The 27,006-nt window shown below is 44.7% G+C and overlaps 1 protein-coding gene across 1 annotated transcript in view; it reads left to right on the plus strand.

Annotated features, from left to right (window-relative positions):
* The window catches only part of adam12b (ADAM metallopeptidase domain 12b), a 184,268-nt gene that overhangs the window by 85,628 nt on the left and 71,634 nt on the right, over positions 1 to 27,006 (plus strand). Inside the window, exons 9-10 of the mRNA XM_051646093.1 lie at positions 3,773 to 3,942; positions 5,399 to 5,483. Of these exons, the coding sequence (XP_051502053.1) occupies positions 3,773 to 3,942; positions 5,399 to 5,483 (255 nt within the window). The remainder of the gene's footprint in view (positions 1 to 3,772; positions 3,943 to 5,398; positions 5,484 to 27,006) is intronic.

Below are 27,006 nucleotides of genomic sequence, written 5' to 3' on the forward strand. Positions count from 1 at the left end.
ATAAATTATATTATTATTATAAATATTCTCTCTTAACAACTTACTATCAACCGACAGCCTGAATGTCAATACAGTACAATACAGTACATTCAATATATACTACTATATATACTTTTTTATTTTTATTGAATAATGTGTATCTATATTGTGCGTATTGTATACTGTACAGTGTATGTTATTATTTGTATATTGTTGTGTGTAATTATGTGTATATTAGACTTTAAATTGTGTTGTGTTAATTTGATGGTATTGTAATTGGTATATGTCTCATCACTGTCACGACTGCTATATTGATCGGAACTGTACCCAAGTATTTCACACACAATTGCACTTGTGTATATGGTTGTGTGACAATAAATGTGATTTGATTTGATTTGATTTAATACTATTTTGTCGCGGAAAGTGGAGTTTTGGTTATTCAGGGCAAGACAGTCATACTTTGAGTCGGGTGACAAAGCAGGGAAACTTTTGGCTAGATATATAAAGCAGAGAGAGTCTTTTTCTACTATTCCCTCAGTGAAATCTGCTGGTGTTGAAATTTTTACCTCAGCCATTGATATTAATAATGCCTTTAAAGAATTCTATATTAATCTTTATAGTTCCACGCCTTCATCTACTGATGAAGATATTAGAAACTTTGTGGAACCATTAGATCTTCCTAAACTGACAATTGAGCAAAAAAACTCTCTTGATTATGAGATAACCTTGGAGGAGCTTGACAAGGTAATTAAGTCCCTACCTACTGGCAAGGCTCTGGGGCCAGATGGTTTTGCCGCAGAATTTTTTAGATCCTATGCTACAGAACTGGCTCCAATTTTGTTAGAAGTTTATACTGAATCATTAAAGAAGGGAAAACTTCCTCCAACCATGACACAAGCCCGGATCAGTCTGATTCTTAAAAAGGACAAAGATCCAAGCGAGTGTAAAAGTTACCATCCAATTTCCCTGATCCAACTAGATGTAAAAATATTGTCAAAAATTTTGGCTAACCGATTAAGAAAAGTTATGACATCTCTTATACATATAGATCAGGTGGGGTTTATTTGGGGCCGTAACTCTTCTGATAACATCAGGCGTCTCATCAATATCATGTGGTCAGTAGCGAATGAACAATCTCCGGTCACTGCCATCTCACTTGATGCCGAAAAGGCGTTTGATATGGTAGAATGGGATTATCTTTTTTAGATTTTGGAAATGTATGGGTTCGGGAGTACATTTATTGGTTGGATTAAGTTACTTTATAAACACCCTGTAGCAGCGGTATAAACAAATGGATTAATTTCAGATTATTTTACTCTGAATAGGGGCACTCGACAGGGTTGCCCACTTTCCCCATTACTGTTCTGTCTTGCCCTGGAACCATTAGCAGCCGCGATAAGAAAGGAGGATGATTTTCCAGGGGTGACGGCGGGAGGCGTGGCGCATAAGCTTCTGCTTTACGCAGATGATATTTTATTATTCGTCTCTGACCCTACAAGATCTATGCCTTGCCTCCACAGAATTATTAATTCCTTTTCCAAGTTCTCTGGATACAAAGTCAATTGGTCTAAATCTGAAGCTTTGGTGCTGACAGCATACTGCCCAGAAACGGCTTTCCAGCCGGGCGCCTTCCAGTGGCCCAAACAGGGCATTAAGTATTTGGGGATTTTATTCCCAGCAAATTTGTCTGATTTAGTTAGAGTTAATTTTGACCCTTTTATAAAAAGGTTTTCGAGCGATGTGGGCAGGTGGGCTTCATTACATTTATCGATGATTGGGAAGGTTAATGTTATTAAAATGAATTGTATTCCAAAATTCAACTACCTGCTTCAGTCTCTCCCTGTAGATGTCCCCCTCTCTTATTTCAAGCAATTTGATAGCATAGCGAAGTCCTTTATTTGGAATGGTAAGCGCCCCAGGTTAAATTTCAATAAGTTACATAGGCCAATTGACAAAGGTGGGCTAGGCCTACCCAAGATTTTGTTTTATTATTATGCATTCTGTCTTAGACATTTGGCTCATTGGTCACGTCCACCTGAGAGAGCCCCTCCCTTGTTTTGTATTGAAAAGGAAGTTCTTGCCCCTATCTCGCCACTGCAAAGCCTTTCGATCAAACTAGCCGGAGAGGTTAAGTCACACCCCGTTATTTTGCATTTGCACTCGATATGGACAAAAGTGTCCAGAGTGTTTAATTCGGATATTTATTTAAACGCAGCCTCGAGTATATGGCTGAACCCTAAACTATGTATTAATAAGTCCCCTTTTTGTTGGTCAGATTGGATTGTGAGGGGGGTTAATGCACTTGGTGACCTATATGAGGGTGGAGTATTGAGACCTTTTGAAAATTTGGTTCAACATTTTGGCACTCCCAGATCTCAGTTTTATAAGTATTTACAGCTTCGCCACCTACTCTGCACTATTTTTGGGAGTGGCATGCACCCCCCTAAAGTGGCAGGTGCTTTGGGAGAGGTGATTGCTGCATTTGGAAAAGGCCATGAAGCATCAGTGTATTACTCCCTACTAATTCAGAGTCTGGGGGATGGAGCCTTGACTTCTCTCAAGAGAGTATGGGAAAAAGATTTGAATTTGGTATTGGAGGATGGAGTGTGGACTAAGATTCTTAAAAATGTCAAGTCTGTATCTAGAGATGCAAGGGTTTGCCTTATGCAATTTAAGATTTTACATAGATTTTATTGGACCCCCTCTAGATTATATAGGCTTGGTCTTAAAGACACACCCACTTGCTGGCGATGCCAGTCAGAAGTTGGAGACACTACCCATGTCTTTTGGGGGGGGTGTTAAGATCCAGGAGTTTTGGTTGAGGGTTCAGAGGTATTTGTGTGACGTTTTGAACACTCAGGTTTTGCTTTGTCCCAGACTCTGTATTTTGGGTGATGGGGCGGTCATGCATTTAGGGGATACTCATATAAAAAATTGGGTTATGACCAGTCTCATGATCGGCAGGCAAGTAATTTTAAGGGGTTGGAAGTCAAGTGGATCGCCCTCTTTTTTGGAGTGGTGTGTGGAAATGGGGAGGGTAGCTGCATTTGAAGAGGTGGTAAGTAGAAGGCTGGGGTTTAGGGACTTATTTGCTAAAAAATGGGGCAAATATTTAGTTTTTTTGGGGGACTCTCAAGGAGGGGATGTGGAGAGTGTAGTTTCATTTAATCATATATGTTTATTATTATTTTATTTATTTATTTATGTATATATATGTATATATATATATATATATATATATATATATATATATATATATATATATATATATATATATATTTTATTTTATGTATGTGTGTGTGTATATATATATATATATATATATATATATATATATATATATATATATATATATATATATTTATTTATTTTTTATATATATATATGTATTTTTTTTGGATTGTGTGTGTGTTATGTGGGACCACAGGGGTGTTCGTTAGGGGTCAGGGTGGGATTGTATTAGTAGGGTTTAAATGTAAAATGTTGATTCTTTATATATGTGTTGAGTTTTTTCCACTGTCATATGCATATGAATCAATACAAATTTTAATTACAAGACAATAATTTTTTTTTTTTTTTTTTAAATGTATAAATGCAAAAAGGTTCCTGTGAGGGTTAGGTTTAGGGGTAGGGTTAGGGTAAGGGGATAGAAATTATCATAAGATCTATATAAAATCCATAAAATATATTGAAGTCTATAGAGAGTCCCCACAATGATATAAAACAAGTTTGTGTGTGTGTGTGTGTGTGTGTGTGTGTGTGTGTGTGTGTGTGTGTGTGTGTGTGCTCTCAGTTTTACAGGGTGCTGAATATTCGTGTAGCTCTGGTGGGACTGGAGGTTTGGAGTGATGCTGATAAGTGTGCCATTACCCAAGACCCCTTCACAACACTCCATGAGTTTTTGGACTGGAGAAAACTTCGACTGCTGCCACAGCGGCCACATGATAATGCCCAACTTATTAGGTACACACCCATTTCACACACTCAAACATTGTAGTTCCCAACCTTTTTTGCTTGAATATACTCACACAGTATATTATGTGTTAATTATTAAATAACACATTTGTTAACCATTGTGTGTGTACTGTATATATACAATACAATGCATGAGATAGAGCGCAAAGCTCATGAGAAATGCAAAAATAATGCAAAAGTATAAAGACTAATAAAAATAATATGATGATTATAATATAATAATTTTTGGAATGCACATTCCGTGCCATACGGTGGAATTTTGCATAACTGCGATAGAAGCAATTTTAGTTCTAGTAAATTTCTAGCGGTTCACCCCGCCCCCATTCAGAGCCCTGCAGCTGCTTGATAGTCTCATCATAAAGCGTTAACATTTCAAGGTATGTTGTTATGATGCAGAAATTCCATGAATTATTAAGATCCAAGAAAAATAAACTCACAAGCACTTGGCCACACGACAGTCAGCACGCTGCACCTCTGTTGAGAAACAGAATATGTTTGGTGCCCTTCATTCTCACAGAGTTTCACTACAGTTACCAGGGTGTCAAGGTCTTTGGACAGTTTTTTTTTTAATATATTGAGATTTTGCTCCTTTGCGTCCTTTTGTTAGATGAGGACACTGACATGCTGTCTTATATTTTACTGGTTTCACCTATTTTATTGATCTTTGAGAGCCTCAAAGCATATGAGCTTCCCGGCCCCCACTGTGAACAACCCTGTGACCCAGGTTGGGAACCACTGCTCAAACACATACACAGATCTGCATCAAATGTATTGGTTCTTGACCAACTTATGCTCTACTAACACAATTGAATCAAGGCTTACTCAATGGTGAACACATCTTAGTCTTAGTGTTAGTCTGACTCTTAGATTTAGACTTAGGCTATGTTTGGAAGCAACTACAGCATACTGCTTCCTGCATAGGCCTACTATTTTCTTAAAATATTAACAGAAAGCATTATGGAACAATAAATGTCTGAACAGTAATATGCTACATTGTTATCATTCAGCATGTTGTCTGTTTAATTCAGCATGTGGCATCCAGTTATCATCTAAAAAAAAAAAAAAACACCTTTTACCCTACATTGTTAATCAGATTTGATTAGCTTTTGGCAGTCCAATCAAATAATGTGTCTTGGAAGAGATGTAAAAAAGTTTAGCTGTTTTAACTTCCGGATCATTCATAACATTGAAATGGAAGGTCAAGTCAAGTACACTGTAAGGTCAAGTACAGTATTCTGTGTAGTGTGCTCTGTTGTATACTACACATTTTGGTAAAAATAGATGTTTAGCAGGGTTTTCAATGCATACAAAAAATTATTCTTTAGATAGATTAACAGACATAAAGTACTATGCTATTCAGAACACTGCCTTTGTCTTTTTATTTTGCTGTGCTAGACTTGTACCATATATTTAAACTGATTTTTTTTTTTTTCTTTTATGACAGTGGGGTGTACTTTCAGGGCACCACAATAGGCATGGCTCCCATTATGAGCATGTGTACGGCGGAGCAGTCGGGAGGTATTGTCATGGTGAGAAATCAGTCATCACACACTCTGAGCCTCATAATTATCACTTCAAACTGAGCTACACAACAATCTAGCTGTTTGAAAGGATAGTTCACCCAAAAATTACATTCCCATTATCATTTACCCATCGTCATTCCAAACTCATAAGACTTTGGAACACAAAGGGAGATATTTTACAGAATGTCCAAGCTTTTCATTTCCATGCAATGAATGTAGACAGAAACCAGTGGCTGTCAAGCTCCAAAAATGTACCATAAAAGGAGTGCTTATGACTTGTGAATTATATTCCAAATCTTCAAAAGACATACAATATCTTTGGGTGAGTATCACACTGAAATTTGTTGTTTTTCACTGAAAATCTTTCTCTAAGTAAATTTTCTATGCATAATAAAGAGCTTGGACACACTGCAATATATATATATGTATATATATATATATATATATATATATATATATATATATATATATATATATATATATATATATATATATATATATTATTTTTTATTTTATTTTTTTATCCACAGATAAATAATACAGGTTTGCGATGACATGAGGGTGAGTGATGACAGATTTTTAATTTTGCGTGAAATGTCTCTCTACGGTGTAGGTTGTGTCCACACAGCCCAGATACATTAAAGCCGTTTTTGTTTATATATATATATATATATATATATATATATATATATATATATATATATATATATCAGAATGATTTGATTTTTCCAACCAATTAATATACCCTGACTCAGAGTGACTTATTGATGTTTGCTGTTCACCCACCAGTCATCAGTAATACTGCTTGCACCATCGCACTCCGTTTTTAGATTTAGTCATTCACTCTTTCATGGTTTTTGCCTCAGACTGTCTCAGAGATAAAAAAAACAAAAAACAAAAAAAAACAGTGATGCATTGAATCAATGAAAGACTATGTAAAGGGGGTTATAGAGAAAGGAGGAGGCGAGAACCAGCTTGACAACTTAAATAATAGTTTAATAATAAACTTAAACAAAAACACACAAACATAAACACATGCAGGGCAGCTGCCTGTAATTCTCTCTCTTTCGAACTGTCATCCCCGGCCGCCTTTATCCCTCGCGTGCCCCATCAGGCTGACTGGGGACCGGGCGTGCGTCATTCCAGCCCGGCTCTACACTCCTCCCGGCGTTGCCTCAGGCCGGGGAGCCCCTGGCATGACGTACATCCCCCCTTCCTCTCCGGGGGGGCGTGCCTTGCGCCCCGACTGCCGGTGGGTCATCCCTGCCTTCCTTGACCTGGAAGGAGACAGGAGGGGAAAACAACAACAAAAAACAACAAAATAGGTGAGAGGAAGGCCAACATGGAGCGACAGAGAGAGAGAGAGAGGAGAGAGAGAAAAAAAAACTCACTCACCGGTTCTCTGATGCGCCATCGCGTGGTCCTCGATCACTCCTCCACCCTCTCAGGCGGAGGGCAGCTGCTCCTCCCCGGTCGGACCAGAGTCAGACCTCCGACTCCCAGCAGACAGAACGCCCCTCCGCATTCCCGGCGACCCATGGGCACACTCCTCCGCCCCTGGCAGCGGCCCTACCGCTCCAGGCGGTCGACTCCCTCCTCCCCTCACGGACGGCGGTCTTCTCTCGACCCTTCTGCATTTCTGGGGGACGGCAGGGCACTCCTCCACCCCTGGCAGCGGCTCCATCGCTCCAGGCGGTCGGGGAGTCCAGTCCCCACTTGCCTCACGGACGGCGGCCGTTCCCTGCGTCCGGGTGGTCGGGCTACTCCGTCCCCCGGTGGATGGCAGCGGCACTCCCCTGGGTGGATGGCAGTGTTGAGGACTCTGCGACGGGCATCCCTCCTCCTTCCCGGGTTTCGGCACCAATGTAAAGGGGGTTATAGGGAAAGGAGGAGGCGAGAACCGGCTTGACAACTTAAATAATAGTTTAATAATAAACTTCACACTTTTCGAACTGTCGTCTCCGGCTGCCTTTATCCCTCACGCGCCCCATCAGGCTGATTGGGGACTGGTCGTGTGTCATTCCAGCCCGGCCCCGCCCTCCTCGGCTCTACAGACTACTAAATCCCTCTCTTTCTTCTATTGTGTTTCTTGGTGTATTCATGACTTCTTGGAAAGGTCTGCCTTCCTTTACCCTGTTTTTTCCCATTGTTTAGTTTAGTTTGTGAGTTTTCTCTTGAAGGGCCAGTACTGTGTGGCAAAATGATGTTTTTTTTACCATTGACATGCTAAACATATTATGACTAGCCTAACAGAAGAAAGTTTGCTTTAGTGTTTTAGCATACAGTGGGGTCCAAAATTCTGAAGCCACATTGAAAATGTGTGATTTAACATTTCATTTAAACCTGGAAATAAACAGATTTTGAAAATAAATTAAACTATGAAGCATTATGAAAAAAAAATTAAAGATAAATATGTATGATTCTGCACTATTTCTAGGTCTCTAATCAAATAAACAAATTGTTAAATTGATTGTTAACTTCTTAAGGTCAGATTTCCTTGTTCCACTGAAGCACAAAAAATGCTCTTGGGAACATTCTCAAATCTTGTTGGTGTAACCGGTCCTGCTCAACCCGCTCCGAGTGGGTTTCAAACCGGTGTCAGCCGGCATGGGAGGCGGACGCGCTAACAAGGAGGCTAAAGGCTACAGCCTCTTGCGTCAGTCGCTAGTGTGCCTCTTGAGGCCAGGATAGTGAGGTTTACACATACTGCACAGCTATCATGTACCAGCTGGCTCCCATTACACTCACCCCCCTAAACCTCATTCCCATCCAGGTCATGGCACCACTGTAACCGGTCCTGCTCGACTGTCTCAGAGCGGGATTCGAACTGGCGTCAGCCAGCATGGAATGCATGTATGCTAACGAGGAGGCTAAAGGCTACAGCCCCTAGCATCAGTCACTAGTACGCCTCTTATGTTCAGGGGAATGAGGTTTACACATACCATACAGATATCACACAGCAGCTGGCTCCCATTACATTGGAATAACATGCATCATCAGGTTTTGCACAAAATTGTGGAGTCAATGGCAGCTCAAATGTTGACATACCAAAAATACCAATCATTTTACATGTTGAACTTTTTACTCAATAAAAAGTTATGATATGCTGATGATGTAATTTGTAATTATTATTGGTTTTTTTTATTATTACATTAGAATGTGTATTGCAGCATGTGTATGATGTTTTGGTGCATGATCTTGTAGTGCATTGTACTATTAAGGTGAAAGTAAGTCTAATCAATTCACACACACAGGCAGATCTACAAGGTCATGCACAAGTTCATCTCCTTTCTCCTAACCAGACAGAAGCTGCCTGTCAATCAAAGCAAGTGCCCACTGCCTATTCACCCATTTATCGCTACTTTATGATTAAATAACACACATTTACATTTTTATTAGTCTAGATCTATCATGCATGCCACTGTAACAAACTGCCTCTCTTAAAGAGTCCCACAAAGAAATGAAGTCATTAGCCATAAGTTTGAATTAGGGAACAATAGTAGTGCTCTGTGATAAATGATGTCCATTAAGTGCTTAAGTCACTTCATAATATCTGCAGATCTACTGTGACCTGTAAAAGGAAGACAGTGAGATATAGAAAGAGAGATAGAAAATGGAAGAGACAGAGAGAAAATGAAAAAGGAGAAGAAAAGAGGTTTGTTTTGGTGAAAAGAGGCTCTGTACACTGATTGATGTATTTCTGAATTGGCTGCTGTGGTTTCAAAGTCTCGTTTCCAGATGTGTGTGTCTTTTCCATACACTTGCATATGGCAAACAGACAGACAGAAAAAAGCAGATTATGGTTTAGAATTAAATAGTCCTCATGTTTATAAGACTGATCAGATCAAAACCCCTTCAATATCCTGTATGTTGACTGACCCACAAATTGTATAAATAGATTAGAATCTTAAGTTTCAAATCCAAAGATTGAAAGTATCACAATCTTTGTGAAAACAAATTTGGACAAACCATAATGGACACCACTGTTGGGGAGTAACTAACTAAAACTACTAAAGCTACTAATTGAAAGGGATAGTTCACTGAAAAATAAAATGCTGTCATCATTTACTCACCCTCGTGTCATTCCAAACCCCATATGACAGTGTTGTAGTACTCGAGATTGGTCTTGGTCTCGAGACCACTTTTTGAAGGTCTCGTCTCGGAATCGACTGCATTTTTACTCGGTCTTGTCTCGGTCTCAGACAAAGAGTACTCGAGATTTTATTTCAAAACCGGTCATGGCCTAGTTGAAACCTCTCTACAATAATGCCAATATTGTAATATTGGCTATGGTGTTTGAGCCCCGCCTGTTTTGGTGCGAAACTGTCCGCTATAAAAACAGGTGCACAAACACCATTTCCTCAGAATTTCTGACTGAGAACAAGGAGCGCATCACTCGTGCCTCAAGAACTCTGAGTCTTGTAGTGCGGTTAGCATTCACAATGTCTCGTTCCCTTACAACTCAGTGCACTCAACATTGCATAGTAATGCATATGGGGAACAGAATCCAATCATGCTGCACTACATAACACAACTTCCCAGAGAGGAAACATGGCGCCGCAGTCTTGTGGGACAGCGACCGACATGAGTATGCCGCAGTGAGAGATCCTCGTGTTGGTCAGGAGGAGAGCACTCATAACGAATATATGAATTATAGACATATAGTATGAATTAACTCCTTATGAACCCAGTTGGGAAGGGAGTTTATTTATAATGAAAGTGCTTGTGAATTTATGGTAAATTAAAATGGCCTGAATGCAGGCGGTTGTGTAAATGATGGGGAGCCCGTACTTAAAGGGAAGGGCATAAGTATATATATATATATTTGGATATTTGGACCAATGAATAGCAAGTGCTCTAAACAGAGAGGACTTGTGAAGAAAGAGACGTTACGTCTAGGTTGTAAAACCTTGCGAATGTGTTTTGAGAGGACCATCCTGCTGCAAAACATGTCTTGTAAGGACACACCATTCATCCATGTCCATGAGGAGGCCATGCTTCTAGTTGAGTGTGCTTTAACACCAATTGGGAAAGTCTTACCCTGTGACTCATAAGCCAGGGCAACTGCATTGACAATCCAGTGAGAGAGCCTTTGTTTGGAGACAGACATTCCTTTTGTGTGTCCTCCACAGCATATAAAGAGCTGATCAGACAGTCTGAACTGGCAAGTACACTCAACGTATGCATGTAGTGCCTGTAATAACAAATGCAATGATTGCTCCTCATCCAAATTAAATGGAGGGAAGAAGGCCTGAAGGTGAACCACCTGTGCTTTGAAGGGCGTGGTTAGGACCTTGGGTACATAGCCTTTCTTGGGTTTGACAGTGGCTCTTGAAAGACTGGGGCCAAACTCCAGACATGAATTGTCGACTGATAGTGCATGCAGGTCACCTACCTGTTATACTGAGTTCAGAGCCAGCAGTATTGTGGTCTTAACGGAGAGCATGCACAAATCAACAGAGTCCAAAGGCTCGAAGGGGGGCCCTGTGAGAGGTTTTATGACTAAAGTTATGTCCCAAGTCGGGACTGTAGCCGGCCGAGGTGGGTTTAATCGCCTTGCTCCCTTAAGGAACTTTATGATTAAATCATGCTTGCCTATAGAGGTGCCGGCTTCATGTGTGTGATACGCAGATATAGTTGCCACATACACTTTGAGCATTGACGGGGTGAGTCCTGCATCTAATCGCTCTTGAAGAAATATTTGAATTTCATGTATGGGGCAGTTTACTGGGTCCTTCCATGTATGAGACACCAATCAGTGAACACCTTCCATTTTAGTGCGTAGAGCCGTCTCGTGGACGGTGCTCTGGCCTGTAAAATGGTGTTCATGACTGAATGCGTCAGTTCTGGTGCATGCAGTGCACCCCGTTCTGGGGTCACACATGCAGGTTCTACAGCTGGGGCTGGGGATGCCAGATTGTGCCTTGTGCCTGACAGAGGAGATCCCTCCTCGGTGGTATATCCTATGGCGAGCTGTACAACATCTCCATCATTTCCAGAAATCATGGCTGGTTGGGCCATTTTGGTGCAACTAATAGAACCATTTCCTTGTCCTCTCGGATTTTGCATATGACAGAGTGAAAAAGGAAACACATATTTGCATTTCACCAGCCATTTGCGTGTCATTGCATCTGTTCCCAGCAGGGCTTGGGACTTTGAATACCAGAGGGGACAGTGGGCATTCTCCACTGAGGCAAATAATCGATTTCCGCTTTGCTGAATATTTCCCAAATCCTCAATACAGTTTGAGGATGAAGTCTCCATTCACCCGGCATCACCCCTTGGCGTAACAGTAGTTCCATGCCATAATTCAGGTGGTCTGGGACATATGTCGCTCTCAGGGAGAGGAGATGATGCTCGCTCCATAGGAGGAGGCGACGCGTCAGTCTCAACAGTGGCGGTGAATGAATTCCGCCTTGGTGGTTTATATATGCCACATCTGTCATGTTGTCTGAGCGAACCAGGACATGACAGCTTGCTATTTCTGACTGAAAAGCCTTTAAGGCTAGAAATACAGCTGATAGCTCTAGGCGGATGATGTGCCCTGCCCTCCTTGCACCTGTCCAGGTGCCGAAAGTTGAGCATTCATCACACACAACCCCCCAATCTGAGGTGGAAGCATCCATGCTCACCACTTTCCGCCTGACAACTTGGGACTTCGAGTATCAGAGGGGACAGTGGGTATTCTCCACTGAGGCAAATAGATTGATTTCTGCTTTGCCGAATATTTCCCAAATCCTCAATACAGTTAGAGGATGAAGTCTCCTGAATTCCACCTTGCCGGTTTATATATGCCACAACTGTTATATTGTCTGAGTGAACCAGGACTTGACAGTTTGCTATTTCAGACTGAAAAGCCTTTAAAGCTAGAAATACAGCCAATCGCTGGTAAAACACAATAGCTGTCCATGGTGCTAAAGCAGCTATACAGTGGCAGGATATAGTGATGTTCATGCGCCCTTGGCACCAAGCAGGTCATGGCACACGGCACTTCAGCCAGCACTGAAGAGGTCTCATGTGTAAGAGACTAATGGAATGACATAAATCCCAGTGCTTTCTGAAACAGCTTCAGTGGAAGTGTTCTCCCCAGTTTGAACTGAGACAGACACAGTAGAATGGCTGAAGCAGTAAGTCTCCGTGATGGCATAACAAAGCCTCTGATTGCGCCAGTAACAGCCAATCGTCAAGGTAGTTCAAGATAGGCACGCCGCTCTCTGAGGAGTGAGAACCGCATCGATGCACTTTGTGAATGTGCGAGGAGCCAGAGACAGTCTAAAGGGTAGGACTTTGAATTGATACGCTGTTCCCTCGAACGTGAATCTCAAAAACATCCTGTGATGTTGTACAATTTGGATATGAAAGGACGCATCCTTCAGATCTATCGACGCAAACCAATCGTGTGGGCATACATGCGATAAGATCCGTTTCTGAGTAATCATTTTGAATGGCCACTTTATGAGTGCGCGATTCAAATGTCTCAGGTCCAGGATCGTCCAAAGCCCGCCGTCTTTCTTTGGGACAAGAAAATAACGGCTGTAAAACCCTTTTTGTGCTTGACAATTTGGCACAATCTCTATTGCGTTTTTCATGATGAGATTGTGTATTTCGGCCTGTAACACTGGCACGTCTTCGGGTGAAACCATGGAAGACAGAACACCGTTGAAACAGGGTAACCGGTGTGCAAATTGGATCGTATAACCATGTTCGATCTTTTGTTTTTTTTTTGCACCCATTCTGAAATACCCATTAGGGCTCGCCACACATCCACATAATGGGAAAGAGGGCAATTTGGTTTGCTCACTGTATGATATGATGCAACGCTCACTATAGGGAAGCAGTTGCGCATTATGGGTGTGCTTTGTAGAGGAATATGTGAATGCTTTTTTGAGAATATGTGAGCATCTCTTGCATTTGCAACAAATGCTGTATTCTTTTTTGCACTTATTGCATTTTTTATTGCATTTATTTGAGTGCAAGAAACAGAAATAACATTTTGAACAATATTGTGAACAACAATATTCCTTTCCCGGCAAACAGTATTGGGAAGATGGGGAACAGTGTTTTGTGTCTCCAGTCGAGCCTTTTTGGAGCAGACCCGGAGGGAACTGCAGACTCTGCTTTCTGCTTCAAAGGGTTGTGCCCGTCAGGAGCGCTTTTGCTGCACATGCTGATATGCAGGTGCCAGTGAGGCAGCAGGTATGGGGCTTTTAGTTGGGCACTGGCTCGAAATAGTGCAAGGGCGAACCGGCTGTGATATACTCTGACATAAAGTGTCTCATAGCCTTTGATTGCTGCTGAGTCGCGACGTAACGCTCAGCAAACTTACTCTCAGAGCTGCCAAAGAGGCCGGCTGGAGACACTGGAGCATCCAACAGAGTGGCTCCTTATCACTCATTTCTGTGAGGGTCTGCCATTTATGTCGATCCAGAACTGCCACATTGCCCATGGACTTGCCGATGGCCTGTGCAGTGACTTTCGTGGTATGCAGCGCTAAGTCTGTAGTGGTGCGGAGCTCTTTGAATGTCTCTGGATCAAAGCCTTGCTCGTCCATTTGCTTGGCTTGAAATACCTGGAGCACTGCCATTGCGTGGAGTGCTGATCCAGCTTGTCCTGCCACTGAGTAAGCTTTTCCCGCCAGTGCGGACGTTTGTCAACACAGTTTGGAAGGATGTATGGGCCGTGATTTCCATGGCCTGTTACTCACTGGGCAGACATGTGCCACTACTGCCTCCTCCACAGGGGGCAATTGGGCATAACCATTTTCTTCCCCATGATCCACATTAAAGAGGATGGCGTCACTGCGCAGGCGCACCGAAAAGGGCACACGCCAGGACATAGATAGTTCGTTATGAACTTCGGGAAAGAATGGGGCAGATTTGCGGGATGCTGCCGTTTGCCGTGTCTGGACTGCAGGTACCATTCATCGAGGCGAGACTGTTCAGGTTCCTCTGGGGAGACCACTCAAGGTGAAGCTCTTCGACCACCCTTGTAAGGACGCGGAGCATCTCCCTGTCAGTGGCACGTGCATGTGCCTCTCCCTAGCTGGGGGGAGGGGCGGAAGACCACTCGCCTGATGCAGCAAGAGACATGACATCATCATTATTATCCCCAGCGTCAGAACCGCTGCACGAAACGAGGCCGCCCGCTCTTTCAGAAGGTCGGAGCTTGTCTCGCACATAGCGTATCGGAAAACATGCGCTTCGGAGAGATTGAGGGGCTCGCGGGGCGTGTGCCGCCATGAGGACTACCTCAAAGTCATCCTGCTCGACTTCGCGGCCCCGCCATGCCTCCTTGTGTGAATCCTCTGGTATCACAGAAGAGGCAGGTGGGAGGGTGTGTGAGGCTGAATCGTCCCTCAGAACGAGGGTGATTCACGAGCGAAGCATCTTAAGACTCATGCCCTCACAGTGAGGACAGTCTGTCTCCATGAGAGCTGTCTTTGCATGGGCGTGGCCCAGACAGTAAATGCAGCTCTCATGCTGATCTGACAGCGGGATGTGCCTCTCGCACAAGGAACACTTACGGAATAACATCTTTAAAAAGACGCAAACACGTAAGTGACTCTTTTAGATATAAAATGATATAAATTAATATATATTTATATTTATATCACACAATATACAATTGCTTTGTAATTGCACTGCGGAGAATCAGGATGCTGAGGCCCGTTCACCAGCGAAGCGTCAATCGGCGAGGCGGTGTGATGTTCGCTGGAGCACTGCAGGGGAGCAGAAAGTTTTCCCGTGAAGATTCCACCTGCTGACACGTGTATATCGAAGTCAAAGGTAGAGGGTTTCTAGACAAGAGATGATCACTGTCTTGAAGCAAGAAATTCTGAGAAAATGGTGTTTGTGCACCTGTTTTAATAGCAGACAGTTTCGTGCCAAAACAGGCGGGGCTCAAACACCATAGCCGATATTAGAATATTGGCGTTATTGTAGAGAGGTTTCAACTGGGTCGTGTAAGAAGGCACTCCCCATACTACGCACTGTCGAGTGTACTGAGTCGTAAGGGAACTGTGGCTGTCTGAGAGATGTCAGCCAAATCTTCTGTAATACAATTTGGCTACCTAAACCAGTGTTCCCTATCTGTCACTCGCTCGACGTTGGTGTCGATGTAGTGACACTAGGGGTCACTCATGGGAGCCCGAGACACCTCTGGTCTTTGATAAAAGGCCAATGAAAATTGGCGAGTGGTATTTGCATGCCACTCCCCCGGACATACAGGTATAAAAGGAGCTGGTATGCAACCACTCATTCAGATTTTCTCTTCGGAGCCGAACGGTCATGCTCATTGAGCTGAGTATCACTGTTCATTCACCTCTGCTGGATCTGACGGCGCATTTCAGTGGCTTCTCCCTCCTCTGCACTGGTGCACTGCAGAGAACGCCCCTGGGCACTTCGGCAGAAAAACTAGAGAGTATATTTTCTGAAAGAGCATTTTTCCCCTCTAAAAGAGTATATATTTCTCTAAAAGAGCGGCACACACGGAACGTCTTTTTAAAGACGCGTCTTTTTAAAGATGCTTTTCCGATTGTGTGTTATTCCTGGTTGCGCTCGTTATCTCTCGCCTTCTGACAGTCACGATCACTGTCTTTCGTGTCTGGGCACTGCTCACGCGGAGACAGCATTCGTGGATGGTCATTGCAAGAATATGTCCATGGCAACGTTGCGGTCGCAGCTCGCCTTCGAAAGAAAGCAAGCCACCCCAGAGGCTCCCGCCTCGGTCCTTTTACCCACGGGTATGAGGCCAGCGCGGCTAGCACTGGGGGCAATTTGGGGACCCCAATGGGACCGCATCCGCCGGGTATCCCCCCGCGTACCTCCCATTCCCCAGCACGCTCGTCTGCCCCGATCTGGCTTCCGGATGAGTCCGCCGGCTCGTCTCATGGCGATTTCGACCTCTTATTCAGAGCCCGCGAAAGTGATGAGCTCTCGAGCGCAGCATCGGAGAGCGGGCTTGTCCAGTCAGAAGCCTCAGCTGGGCCCCTCCCTTCGGGGTCGATTGCCCAGTCACAGGCTGACGCAGAGATGACGACATGCTTTCCCGGGCAGCCGCGAGCGTCGGCTAGAGTGGAACTCACTGCTCTTCCCTGAACCCTCGCGGCTCGGTGATTGGTTCCTGAGCTCGCGGCGCCGCTCAAAGCCACGCCCCGCCCCCGTTCCTTTCTTCCCGGAAGTGCACGAATAGCTGTCAAGGTCGCGGGAGGCACTTTTTACTGCCCGGTCCTGATCTTTTCAGCTTCCCCGCCCTCATTACCCTCGATGGTGGGGCGGCCAAGGGCTATTCGGCAATCCCCCGGTGGATAAAGGCGCTCGCGGTGCACCTATGCCCGCAGAGCGCCGCCACCTGGCGCGGGTGCCCAAAGCCCCCGTCCAAGGCCTGTAGGTTTACGTCGTCTCTGGCTGCCAAGGCCTACGGTGCCGCTGGACAAGCCGCCTCCGCCCTGCACACCATGGCTCTCCTGCAAGTCCGCCAAGGTGCTAAAGGAACTGCACGAGGGTAGTTCCACCCCGGGATTGATGCAGGAACTGCGCTCGGCGACCGACCTCGCTCTCCGAGCGACGGAGGTCACGGCAGGGTCTCTCGGGTGGACGATGGCCACACTAGTGGTCCAGGAGTGCCACCTTTGGCTCAACCTGGTCGAGATGGGTGAGGCCGACAAGACACGATTCCTTGTTGCCCCCATTTCCCAGACGGGCCTATTCGGCGACACCGTCGAGGACTTTGCCTAGCAGTTTTCGATGGTAGAACAGTAGATGGATGCTAGCCGGCGCATCCTGCCCCGGCATGGCTCAAGATCCCGCACCCCATCTACTCATCACCAAGGGCATCCCCCTGCAGTGACTGCACCGGCTCCACTGCAGCCCGCCCCTTCGGCCCGGCCCTGGCGTGGAGCCCACTGCAGGAAGCAGACGCCACCCATCTCGCGGCCGCCCAGAACCCGTGAAAGGCTTCAAAGCGCCCTTGAGACAGGGGACCCAGGGACAACGAAACCCGCTGCTCTGGAGCTGGTAAGCAGATCTCCATCTTTTTGTTTCCTTTTGTATTTAATTGCGCTGCATGCCCAAGTGGCTGCAGTACTCAAGAGCTCAGCAAGAGCGGTTTCCTTGTTCCCTGGGTCACGTATCCGGTGTGCACGGCCGTCATCATGACCACCATCCACCACTCTATTTGGCAGGTTTGGCGCTCCAGCGGCGGTCTCCCACCCCTGAGTGCCCAGCTGTGGCACAAATCCGCCCCCGATGTGACAGTCTCCACGGGTCACGAGGACAGGACTCTTCCTCCCCTGTCCCAGGCTGTTCCGGGGGTGGTCACAAGGAGCCAGGTAAGTGCTTCGATGTCCTTAGACTCAGCACGGCCACGACGTGGTGTGGCACCTCGAGCTCCGCCCCGCCGCGAGGCCCCACCTGCTGGTACGTCCGATGACGTTGTCCCTTTGGTCCCCCTTGCGCGGAATTTGGACGCATGGCTTGCGCTTTCCAATCCGTCGCGAGGGCTGGTCCGGATTGTCCGACTCGGCTGCGCGATTCACTTCGCCGGGCATCCGCCCAGGTTCAGCGGTGTCCACTTCACCTTGGTGAAAGACGAAAATGCTGCTACCTTGCGTGGAGATCGCTACCCTCCTACGGAAGGGCACGATAGAACCTGTCCCTCCAGCCGAGATGAAGAAGGGGTTTTTCAGCCCCTACTTCATCGTACCGAAAAAAGGCGGCAGGTTGAGGCCAATCTTGGACCTGTGAGTTCTGAACTAGGCTTTACACAGACTCCCGTTCAAGATGCTGACGCAAAAATGCATTCTGGCGAGCGTCCGGCATCAAGATTGGTTCTCGGCGGTAGACCTGAAGGATGCGTACTTCCATGTCTCGATCCTTCCTCGACACAGACCCTTCCTGCGGTTTGCGTCCGAGAGTCAGGCGTATCAGTACAAAGTCCTCCCTTTCGGCCTGTCCCTGTCTCCTCACGTCTTTACGAAGGTTGCAGAGGCTGCCCTTGCCCCGTTAAGGGAGGTGGGCATTCACGTTCTCAACTATCTCGATGACTGGCTAATCCTAGCTCATTCTCGAGACATGTTGTGCGCACACAGGGACCTGGTGCTCTCACACCTCAGCTGACTAGGGCTTCGGGTCAACTAGGAAAAGAGCAAGCTCCTCCTGGTTCAGAGCATCTCTTTTCTCAGTTTGGAGTTGGACTCAGTCTCCTTGACGGCACACCTTACGAACGAGCGCCCAGTCTGTGCTGGCCTGTTTGAAGGCGTTCAAACAGAAAACAGCGGTTCCACTGAAACTTTTTCAGAGGCTCCTGGGGCATATGGCATCCTTGGCGGTGGCCACCCCACTCGAGTTGATGTAAATGAGGCCGCTTCAGCAGTGGCTCCAGACTCGAGTCCCGAGATGGGCATGGCACGTCGTGGTCATGACAGGTGCCTCCAAAACGGGCTGGGGTGCTGTTTGCAATGGGCACGCAACCGCCGGCCTTTTGACGGGTCCACGATTGCATTGGCACATCAACTGCCTCAAGTTGTTGGCAATTCTGCTCGCCCTGCGGAGGTTTTGGCCGTTGATCCAGGGCAAGCACGTGTTAGTTCAGACAGACAACACGACAACGGTAGCATATGTCAACCGCCAAGGCGGTTTGCACTCTCGTTGTATGTCACAACTCGCTTGCCGTCTCCTCCTCTGGAGTCAGCAGCACTTCAAGTCGCTGCAAGCCACTCACATCCCGGGCAATCTCAACACTACAGCGGACGTGCTGTCACGACAGGTTACCCTCAGGGGAGAGTGGAGACTCCACCCTCAGGTGGTCCAGCTGATTTGGAGTCGATTCGACAGGCACAGGTGCACCTGTTCGCCTCCCAAGAATCCTCCCCACTGCCCGCTCTGGTACGCCCTGACCGAGGCCCCCCTCGGCATAGATGCGCTGGCACACAGCTGGCCCCCTGGCATGCGCAAATATGCGTTTCCCCCAGTGAGCGTGCTTGCACAGAACCTGTGCAAGGTCAGGGAGGACGAGGAGCAGGTCGTCCTGGTAGCACTCTACTGGCCCGCCCAGATGTGGTGCTCGGACCTCACGCTCCTCGTGACAGCTCCCCCCGCTGAATTCCCCTGAGGAAGGACCTTCTTTCTCAGGGACGGGGCACCATCTGGCACCCACGCCCAGACCTCTGGAATCTCCATGTCTGGCCCCTGGACGGGACACGGAAGACCTAAGCGGTCTATCATCTGCGGTGGTGGACACGATCACTCAGGCTAGGGCCCCCTCTACAAGACGCCTGTATGCCTTTAAGTGGTGTCTGTTCGCTAAGTGGTGTACTTCCCGTTGATCATCAGGTTCCTAAGAGGCACTAGGAGGCTGAATCCCTCCAGACTGTGCCTCGTTCCCTCATCGGACCTCTCTAATTCTTCAGGGTCTACAGAGAGCCCCCTTTGAGCCTTTGCAGTCAGCCGAGCGTAAGGCACTCTCCTTGAAGACTGCCCTCCTGACTGCGTTCACTTCCATCAAGAGGGTAGGTGACCTGCAAGCGTTCTCTGTCAGCGAAACATGCGTGGAGTTCGGTCCAGGTTACTCTCACATGATTCTGAGACCCTGACCGGGCTATGTGCCCAAGGTTCCCACCACTCCTTTAGGGACCAGGTGGTGAACCTGCAAGTGCTGCCCCAGGAGGAGGCAGACCCAGCCCTGTCGTCGCTGTGTCCGGTGCGCATTTTACACATCTATTTGGATCGCACGCAGAGCTTTAGAATTTCTGAGCAGCTCTTTGTCTGCTTTGGTGCACAGCGGAAAGGAAGCGCTGTCTCCAAGCAGAGGATCGCCCACTGGCTCATTGACGCAATAACTATGGCATATGTCGTCTAGGACATGCCGCCCCCGGTTGGGCTACCAGCCCATTCTACCAGGGGTGTAGTGGCTCCCTGGGCCCTGGCCAGGGGTGCCTCTCTAACAGACATTTGCAGAGCAGCAGGCTGGGCAACACCCAACACCTGTGCAAGGTTCTACAACCTCCGGGTAGAACCGGCTTCGTTCCAGGTAGTGGCACGCAACACAAGCGGATAAGCCCGGGATAGCTGGCCGGGTGTATCGCTTGCACATAGCGCCTTCCACCTCCCTTGGAGCTGAAGACGTGGGCCATTAATTCCCAGTAGTGTTCACAAACTTTGTTCCCTGGTTGACTTCCTCCGAGCCCTGTGGCAGTTGAGTTTTCGGAGAGACTCACTACCGGCCCAGTACATGTGCTAACTAAGAGCCCTGTTCTGGGGTAGGTGCTCCACATGTGGCGGTTCCCTGTAAGGCTAACCCCATGAGATCTATATCTTCCACTAGTTCGTTTCCCTGCTGGCAAACTGCGTCTTCCTTGGGCAGAGCCCCTCTGCCCCAGTCTCCATGTTTGTAGTAACTCCTCCCCCATTGGGCAGGATCTACCTTGAAGGCTCTCCTCATGGTTGGAAAGACTGTGTGACGTATTCTTCCACTTAAATATTCCCCCCTCTCTTTGGGTGAGGTGTGGTCTCCGCGGTGTCTTCCCCTTGGGAGGGACACCCCCCGACTAGACCTGGCGGCCCAGTCGGATAATCCCCCTTCTTTTTTAGGGAGTGGAAAAAGGGAAGGGGAAAAGAGGCCACAACTGGGTTAAGCCTGTCTCTATCTTTGGGTAGTCGACTTGTCCCCAAAAAGGGCCGTTCGACACTCATAACTATGTTGGGGGAGGTTACGTGTTGACGTGGTGCACTGGCTATGAGGCACACAGCAGTCTGCCCACCACACACCGCCAGTTCACGTAACACAGTTCAGCCTTGTGGCGTTTCATATAGGGACCCCTAGTGTCACTACATCGACACCAACGTCGAGTGAGTGACAGATAGGGAACGTCATGGTTACTGGTGTAACCTCCGTTCCCTGATGGAGGGAACGAGACGTTGTGTTCCTCCTGCCACAACGCTGAACTACCCGCCGAAATGGCCGGACCTTATATTGGCTCCTCAGCATAAAACCTGAATGAGTGGTTGCATACCAGCTCCTTTTATACCCGTATGTCCAGGGGAGTGGCATGCAAATACCACTCGCCAATTTTCATTGGCCTTTTATCAAAGACCAGAGGTGTCTCGGGCTCCCAAGAGTGACCCCTAGTGTCACTACATCGACATCAACGTCTCATTCCCTCCATCAGGGAACGGAGGTTACACCAGTAACCATGACGTTTCCCAAAGTCTGTGCCCACTAGTATGCCATGGTAGATTGTCATGTGTGCCATGGAAAATTATCAACATTTTTTCGGTATTTTAGTGAAGGCATAGAGACGGTAGAAGATTTTTAAAGTTGTCAATTCAGTATATTTTCCATTACAAAGTATTTTATTCAACCAGTTTAAATATTTTGTCCATCATAACATTATTGTTCTAACAAATCTAGTCTGCTGTCAAACTCCTCACATGGCCACAAATAAATGATGCTTCATCATCACACTTGTAGTAAAAACATTCAGTCAGTGAACCGAATGAATGAATAGAATACAACAGGTGTATTGTTTTACTCAAAGACTAAAAGCTGTTTATTTGTGCACAGCATAGATTTAGAGATGTTATGAACAGATGTGGCTTACTTGTCGTGTTTCTCTCAAGAAACATAAAAAGAATATGAGAAACTGTTACACAGGATTACTAAAAGCAAATTCTCCTGTTTTAAACAAGTCCAAAAACACTGTGATACGATGTGTAGATTCTGAGGTACTGTAAACTTGACAGAGCGCATTTGACATCTGATTCAGTGAATGGAGGCCGGGCGGCTGCTCCCGGGTCCTAGTGCCTGCCGGATCCAATCTCTGTCAGTGCGACTTATGTGTTTTTTTTTCTTTCTATCAACAACACGATTTTAACTCGGTGTGACTTATAGTCAGGTTTGACTTTATTTCCGGAAAATACAGTAAAAACATTAAACAATTATTTGCTGTGCCGTTGCAAGAATTAATTTGCAAGAACAAATCTACAAATTGGAAAAGATACATTTGTTGGTTTTTCATTATATAAGCGCTCTTGGTATCTGTGACCCCATTATACAGTGTTCCTATGTTATTTGCATTTTTTTCTAAACCACAAAGTGTTCATCTGCAAAAAAGCGTCCAAAAGAAAACACACAGCAGTATGTAAATTCTGCAATGCAATGCTTAACGAGACAGCTGGGACCATGTCAAACTTTTATCAGCACTTAGAAAGGAAGCATAAAGAAAGATAAGCTAAGTGTAAGAGATGCTAGCAAAGCTAGCTGGCTAACTTTAGCAATCTGCCTCTTGCTGCATTCCATTCAACTCAGAAAGTTACTATATTGTTTAAGAAAAGACAGAGAAAAGTGAAGACTTGAGTACTGAATAATTGTTTGATATATTCTGTACTTAATGATGGTTTCTAGAGGTAGAGTCATCCAGAAAACATGATGCGATGCTTGCACAAAATTTTTATTGTTTTAGGTGGATGGTAAAACTTGGAAAAGGAGTGTTGAATAAAGATGGTTAAGTTGATTTCAGCTCCTTAGTGTTTGTTTGTATTTGTTTGCTCATAGAAAACAAAGGAAAATTCCCACACATAAATTTTCACCTCTGCAATGCCTTTTGATTATTTTATCAAAACATTTCTCATGGTACACTGATACATACACACACATACACACACACACACACACACACACAAACATATATATATATGGCAATAAAAGAGGTGAATGAAGAGGAATCTGTTCATCTGTTTTCTGTGGGTGTTTTTATTGGAATGTGGATCAATTTGAGGAGTGCCTACTGCCTATGGTTTGCATGTTCCACGTTTTATCGTAAGTGTGTCATGCTGTGTGGCATTCGCACTGGTCTGATCTTGGTTTTGACTCAGTCTCACCCTGCCTTGGTCTTGGTCTTGACCTTAGTCTCAACCCCTCAAAATCTTGGTCTTGTCTCGGTCTTGATACACTCTGGTCTTGGTCTTGACTTGGCCTCGGTTTAGGTGGTCTTGACTACAACACTGCTGTATGACTTTCTTTCTTTCTTCTGTGGAGTGTTAAAAGGAGATGTTAGGCAGAATGTTAGTCTCAGTTACCATCTATTTTTTTTTAATACAACGAAAGTGAATTGTGACGAGGCTAACATTCTTTTTAACATCTCCTTTTTTGGCTGAACAGTCTCTTTAACTACAGTAATGTGACAGTCAGCTGTTTCCAAAATAATGTGACTTTTTCAGAGACAAACAGATTTTTCCAACAAGTAGCGCTGTAGTGCAACAAAACAAGCTTTCCTCAACTGTCCCAAATCTCATAAGTAGCATTGGGGAGTCTGATTCCTTCTAGTGAATTGTTTTGTTTATGTACAGTAAGTAGACTGATTCAAAAAATAATTCAACGATTCGAGTCTCTCAATTGCATTTAAGATAAGATCTTGTTTTATAGCAAAATATTAGTTAAATGCTGTTGTTTAGCATTACGATGTAATTGGCTTTTACTGGTATATAAATTAGAATTCTAGTTCTATTTGAATTCTAGTTATATTCATTTATCTGTTAAAGTTTTAAGCTGCCACCCTAATTGAGATATTCATTCATTCATTCATTTATTAAAATAAATAAATAAATACAGCTAGCTACTCTTGTTAGTATGTTGTATTGTAGCTAAATGTTTTCAAAAGAGTAGCAAAAGTTAAACTACTTCAAATTATGTTGTACAGTAGCTTTGGGAGCAACAGTTTGCAAGTAACTTCCCCAACACTGATTGGAATGTCTTTGATAGAAGATGTCCTAAACAATCTGGCAATGACTTGAGAGAAACCCAAGAGCACTTAAAAGCTGTCACCACTATAAAGGCACCCTATTTTCAGTGTAGCAGCTTGGTATTGGTTTCTTAGAATAGATAGGTCTTGAGTTCCCAAGGCATTAACCACGTATCAGTCTGCAATTATGTTCAGAGAAGAGCAATTTAGTCATATTTAAGATATGCGGTCATTGCTGGCACACAATAGATCTTGTATAAGTTAAATGATACAGAGAAATATGAAATCTCAGATCTGCCTGTCATGTTCTCTATCCTGTAATCAAGGTTGGAAATGGCATTTTGATGTACAGAGTCAGGGATAGTAAGGGTGTAGATGTGTGAAAAGATGGAAGCTAAAATCAGAAAGACGTCAGCATGTGGGTTTGAAGGGTAATGCACTGGTACTCTGGTCACGTTCAGATACTCTTCAATGGCTGCAGGAAGAAATACAACACCTCAGTTGAAGTGGATAGTACTGAAGCTCCGCTCTGTTTTCTTGTATTGTGAGAGTGTAGAGGACACGTTGAGAGGAGGAAACAAAAGGAAGGAGAATAAGTGTATTGTTTTATGGCAAGGTTGAAAGAGATTTTAAGTGAGAGGAATGTGAAAATAGTGAGTTTGAAAGAGAGATCTATAGAGTGGGAGAGATGCAGAGCAACATATTTCCTCTATAGTCCTTCAATAAATTTAATAACAGCATCGTTGCCTAATGAATCTTTCTCATGTCATAAATTATTAAGCAATAAAGCTTGAGGAAATCTAAAAATCAATTTGGTCCTCTTATTGTACCTTAAATGATGAACTTCTTTATATACGTATATTGTGGGGGGAAGACAGATACAGTGGGATCAGTGTTGACATGCTTTTGTTTGAAAGGAATAGTACACCCAAAAATAAAAATTCTGTAATCATTTTTCATTACAAACTTGTATGTTTTTCATTCTTCCGTGGAACACAGCTTATATTTTCCTTAAAGTGACAAGTAATGAGAACTGGGGTATTCAGAATTGTTTTTGTATGCAAAAATGCACAGCTAGATAGACGTCTTTGAACGCTGTGCCTTGTCTCGCTTTTTTCAGCATCTTGTGCATGAATGCTTATTTTTTTAGATGCTGCATCAAGTAAAAAAAATTAAAAAAAAATTGAACTTTCAAAAATGGAACACCTGCATTCTGATCTATTCTTTCTAGCCTTTTTTTATGCAGTGTTTAGCATAAAATCGCAAAGAAAATACAAACACTGAACTTAATAAAGATTGCAATAAATTAAAGATAAAAACTTTCCCCACACTTTATGGATATAATATCACAAGTACAATATTTGTGATGCTGGATTGCTGTCCCCTGACTGAAGAATGAATAAGTTACAAATCAAATAAGTCAAATTGAATAAATGTGCTAAACATACAGTATTTAATTAATCATTAAATATATAAGCTGTTTGTGTCTGTTAAAGGGATAGTTCACCCAAAAATGAAAATTCTCTCATGATTTACTCACCCTCCTGGCATCCCAGATGTGTATGATTTTCTTTCATCTGCAGAACACAAATACAGATTTTTAGAAGAATATTTCAACTCTGTAGGTCCTCTCATTGCAAGTGAATGGGTGCCAAAATTTTGAAGCTCCAAAATCCACATAAGGGAGCATATAAGTAATCCATATTTTCAGACGCAATATGATAGGTGTGGGTGAGAAACAGATACATTTTAAGTCATTTTTTTAATCATAAATTCTCCTCCCTGCCCAGTAGGGGGCAATATGTATGAATAATGTGAATCACCAAAAACAGAAGAAGGAAAAAGTGAAAGTGAAGGAAAAAGGACTTAAATATTGATCTGTTTCTGACACACACCTATCATATCACTTCAGAAGATCTGGATTTAACCACCAGAGTCGTCTGGAGTACTTTTATGTTGCCCTTATGTGGATTTTGGAGCTTAAAAATACTGGCACCCATTCACTTGCATTGTATGGACCTACAGAGTTGAGACATTTTTCAACAAATCTTTATTTGGGAGTCGTGACGCTATGCGAGGGTTGGTCGCTTAAAGGCGAGCTCCGCTTAAACTTTGCTATAATTATCCTTTTAAGCAATTTTAACTGGTGGGAACTGTAATAGCTTTGATTGTTAAACTGTGTTGGGAGGGCAGGATGTCGAAAAATTTGAAATCGTCAGCCTGTGGGGATATTAAAAAGCACTTACGCTCTCACGCGTCAAACGCATCGCAGGATCAAGATGGTAGAGGTCCAGTCAATAGTGACAGCAGTGAGCTTCGTGACGTAGGTTGGGATATCTCAAACATTTATGTAGCACTGATGAAAATCTCGATCGACATGGAGGGTCTTGCAGAAATACGTCTATGGAGGTGAAACTTTCCACCCTGATCACAAGAATGGGCGATGTTGAAAAATGGGTTGAGTTTCTGGAGTCGGCTGAAAGAGGAATACAGGCTAACCAGCCTGCTACCAAGGCTGATGTGGAGCAGGTGTTGGAAAAACTAGAGGATATGGAAAATCGGAGCAAACGTAATAATGTTCGTTTTTTGGAATCCCCGAGGGAAAGGAAGGTCAGGATATGGTGACATTTTTGGACGTGCTTGTTCCGAATCCACAGCGGGCCGCCGGCTCAAGATAGAATGTGCGCGCAGAGCTCTTGGTCAGCTTCCCGGAGTGGGTGACAGACCCCGATCTATCCTGGCAAGATTCTTGAGGTCAGTTGACAGAGAATTTGTTCACGAACGGCGAGGAAT

Source organism: Myxocyprinus asiaticus, chromosome 20, assembly GCF_019703515.2.
Source record: "Myxocyprinus asiaticus isolate MX2 ecotype Aquarium Trade chromosome 20, UBuf_Myxa_2, whole genome shotgun sequence".
In the NCBI taxonomy this organism is placed as follows: domain Eukaryota; kingdom Metazoa; phylum Chordata; class Actinopteri; order Cypriniformes; family Catostomidae; genus Myxocyprinus; species Myxocyprinus asiaticus.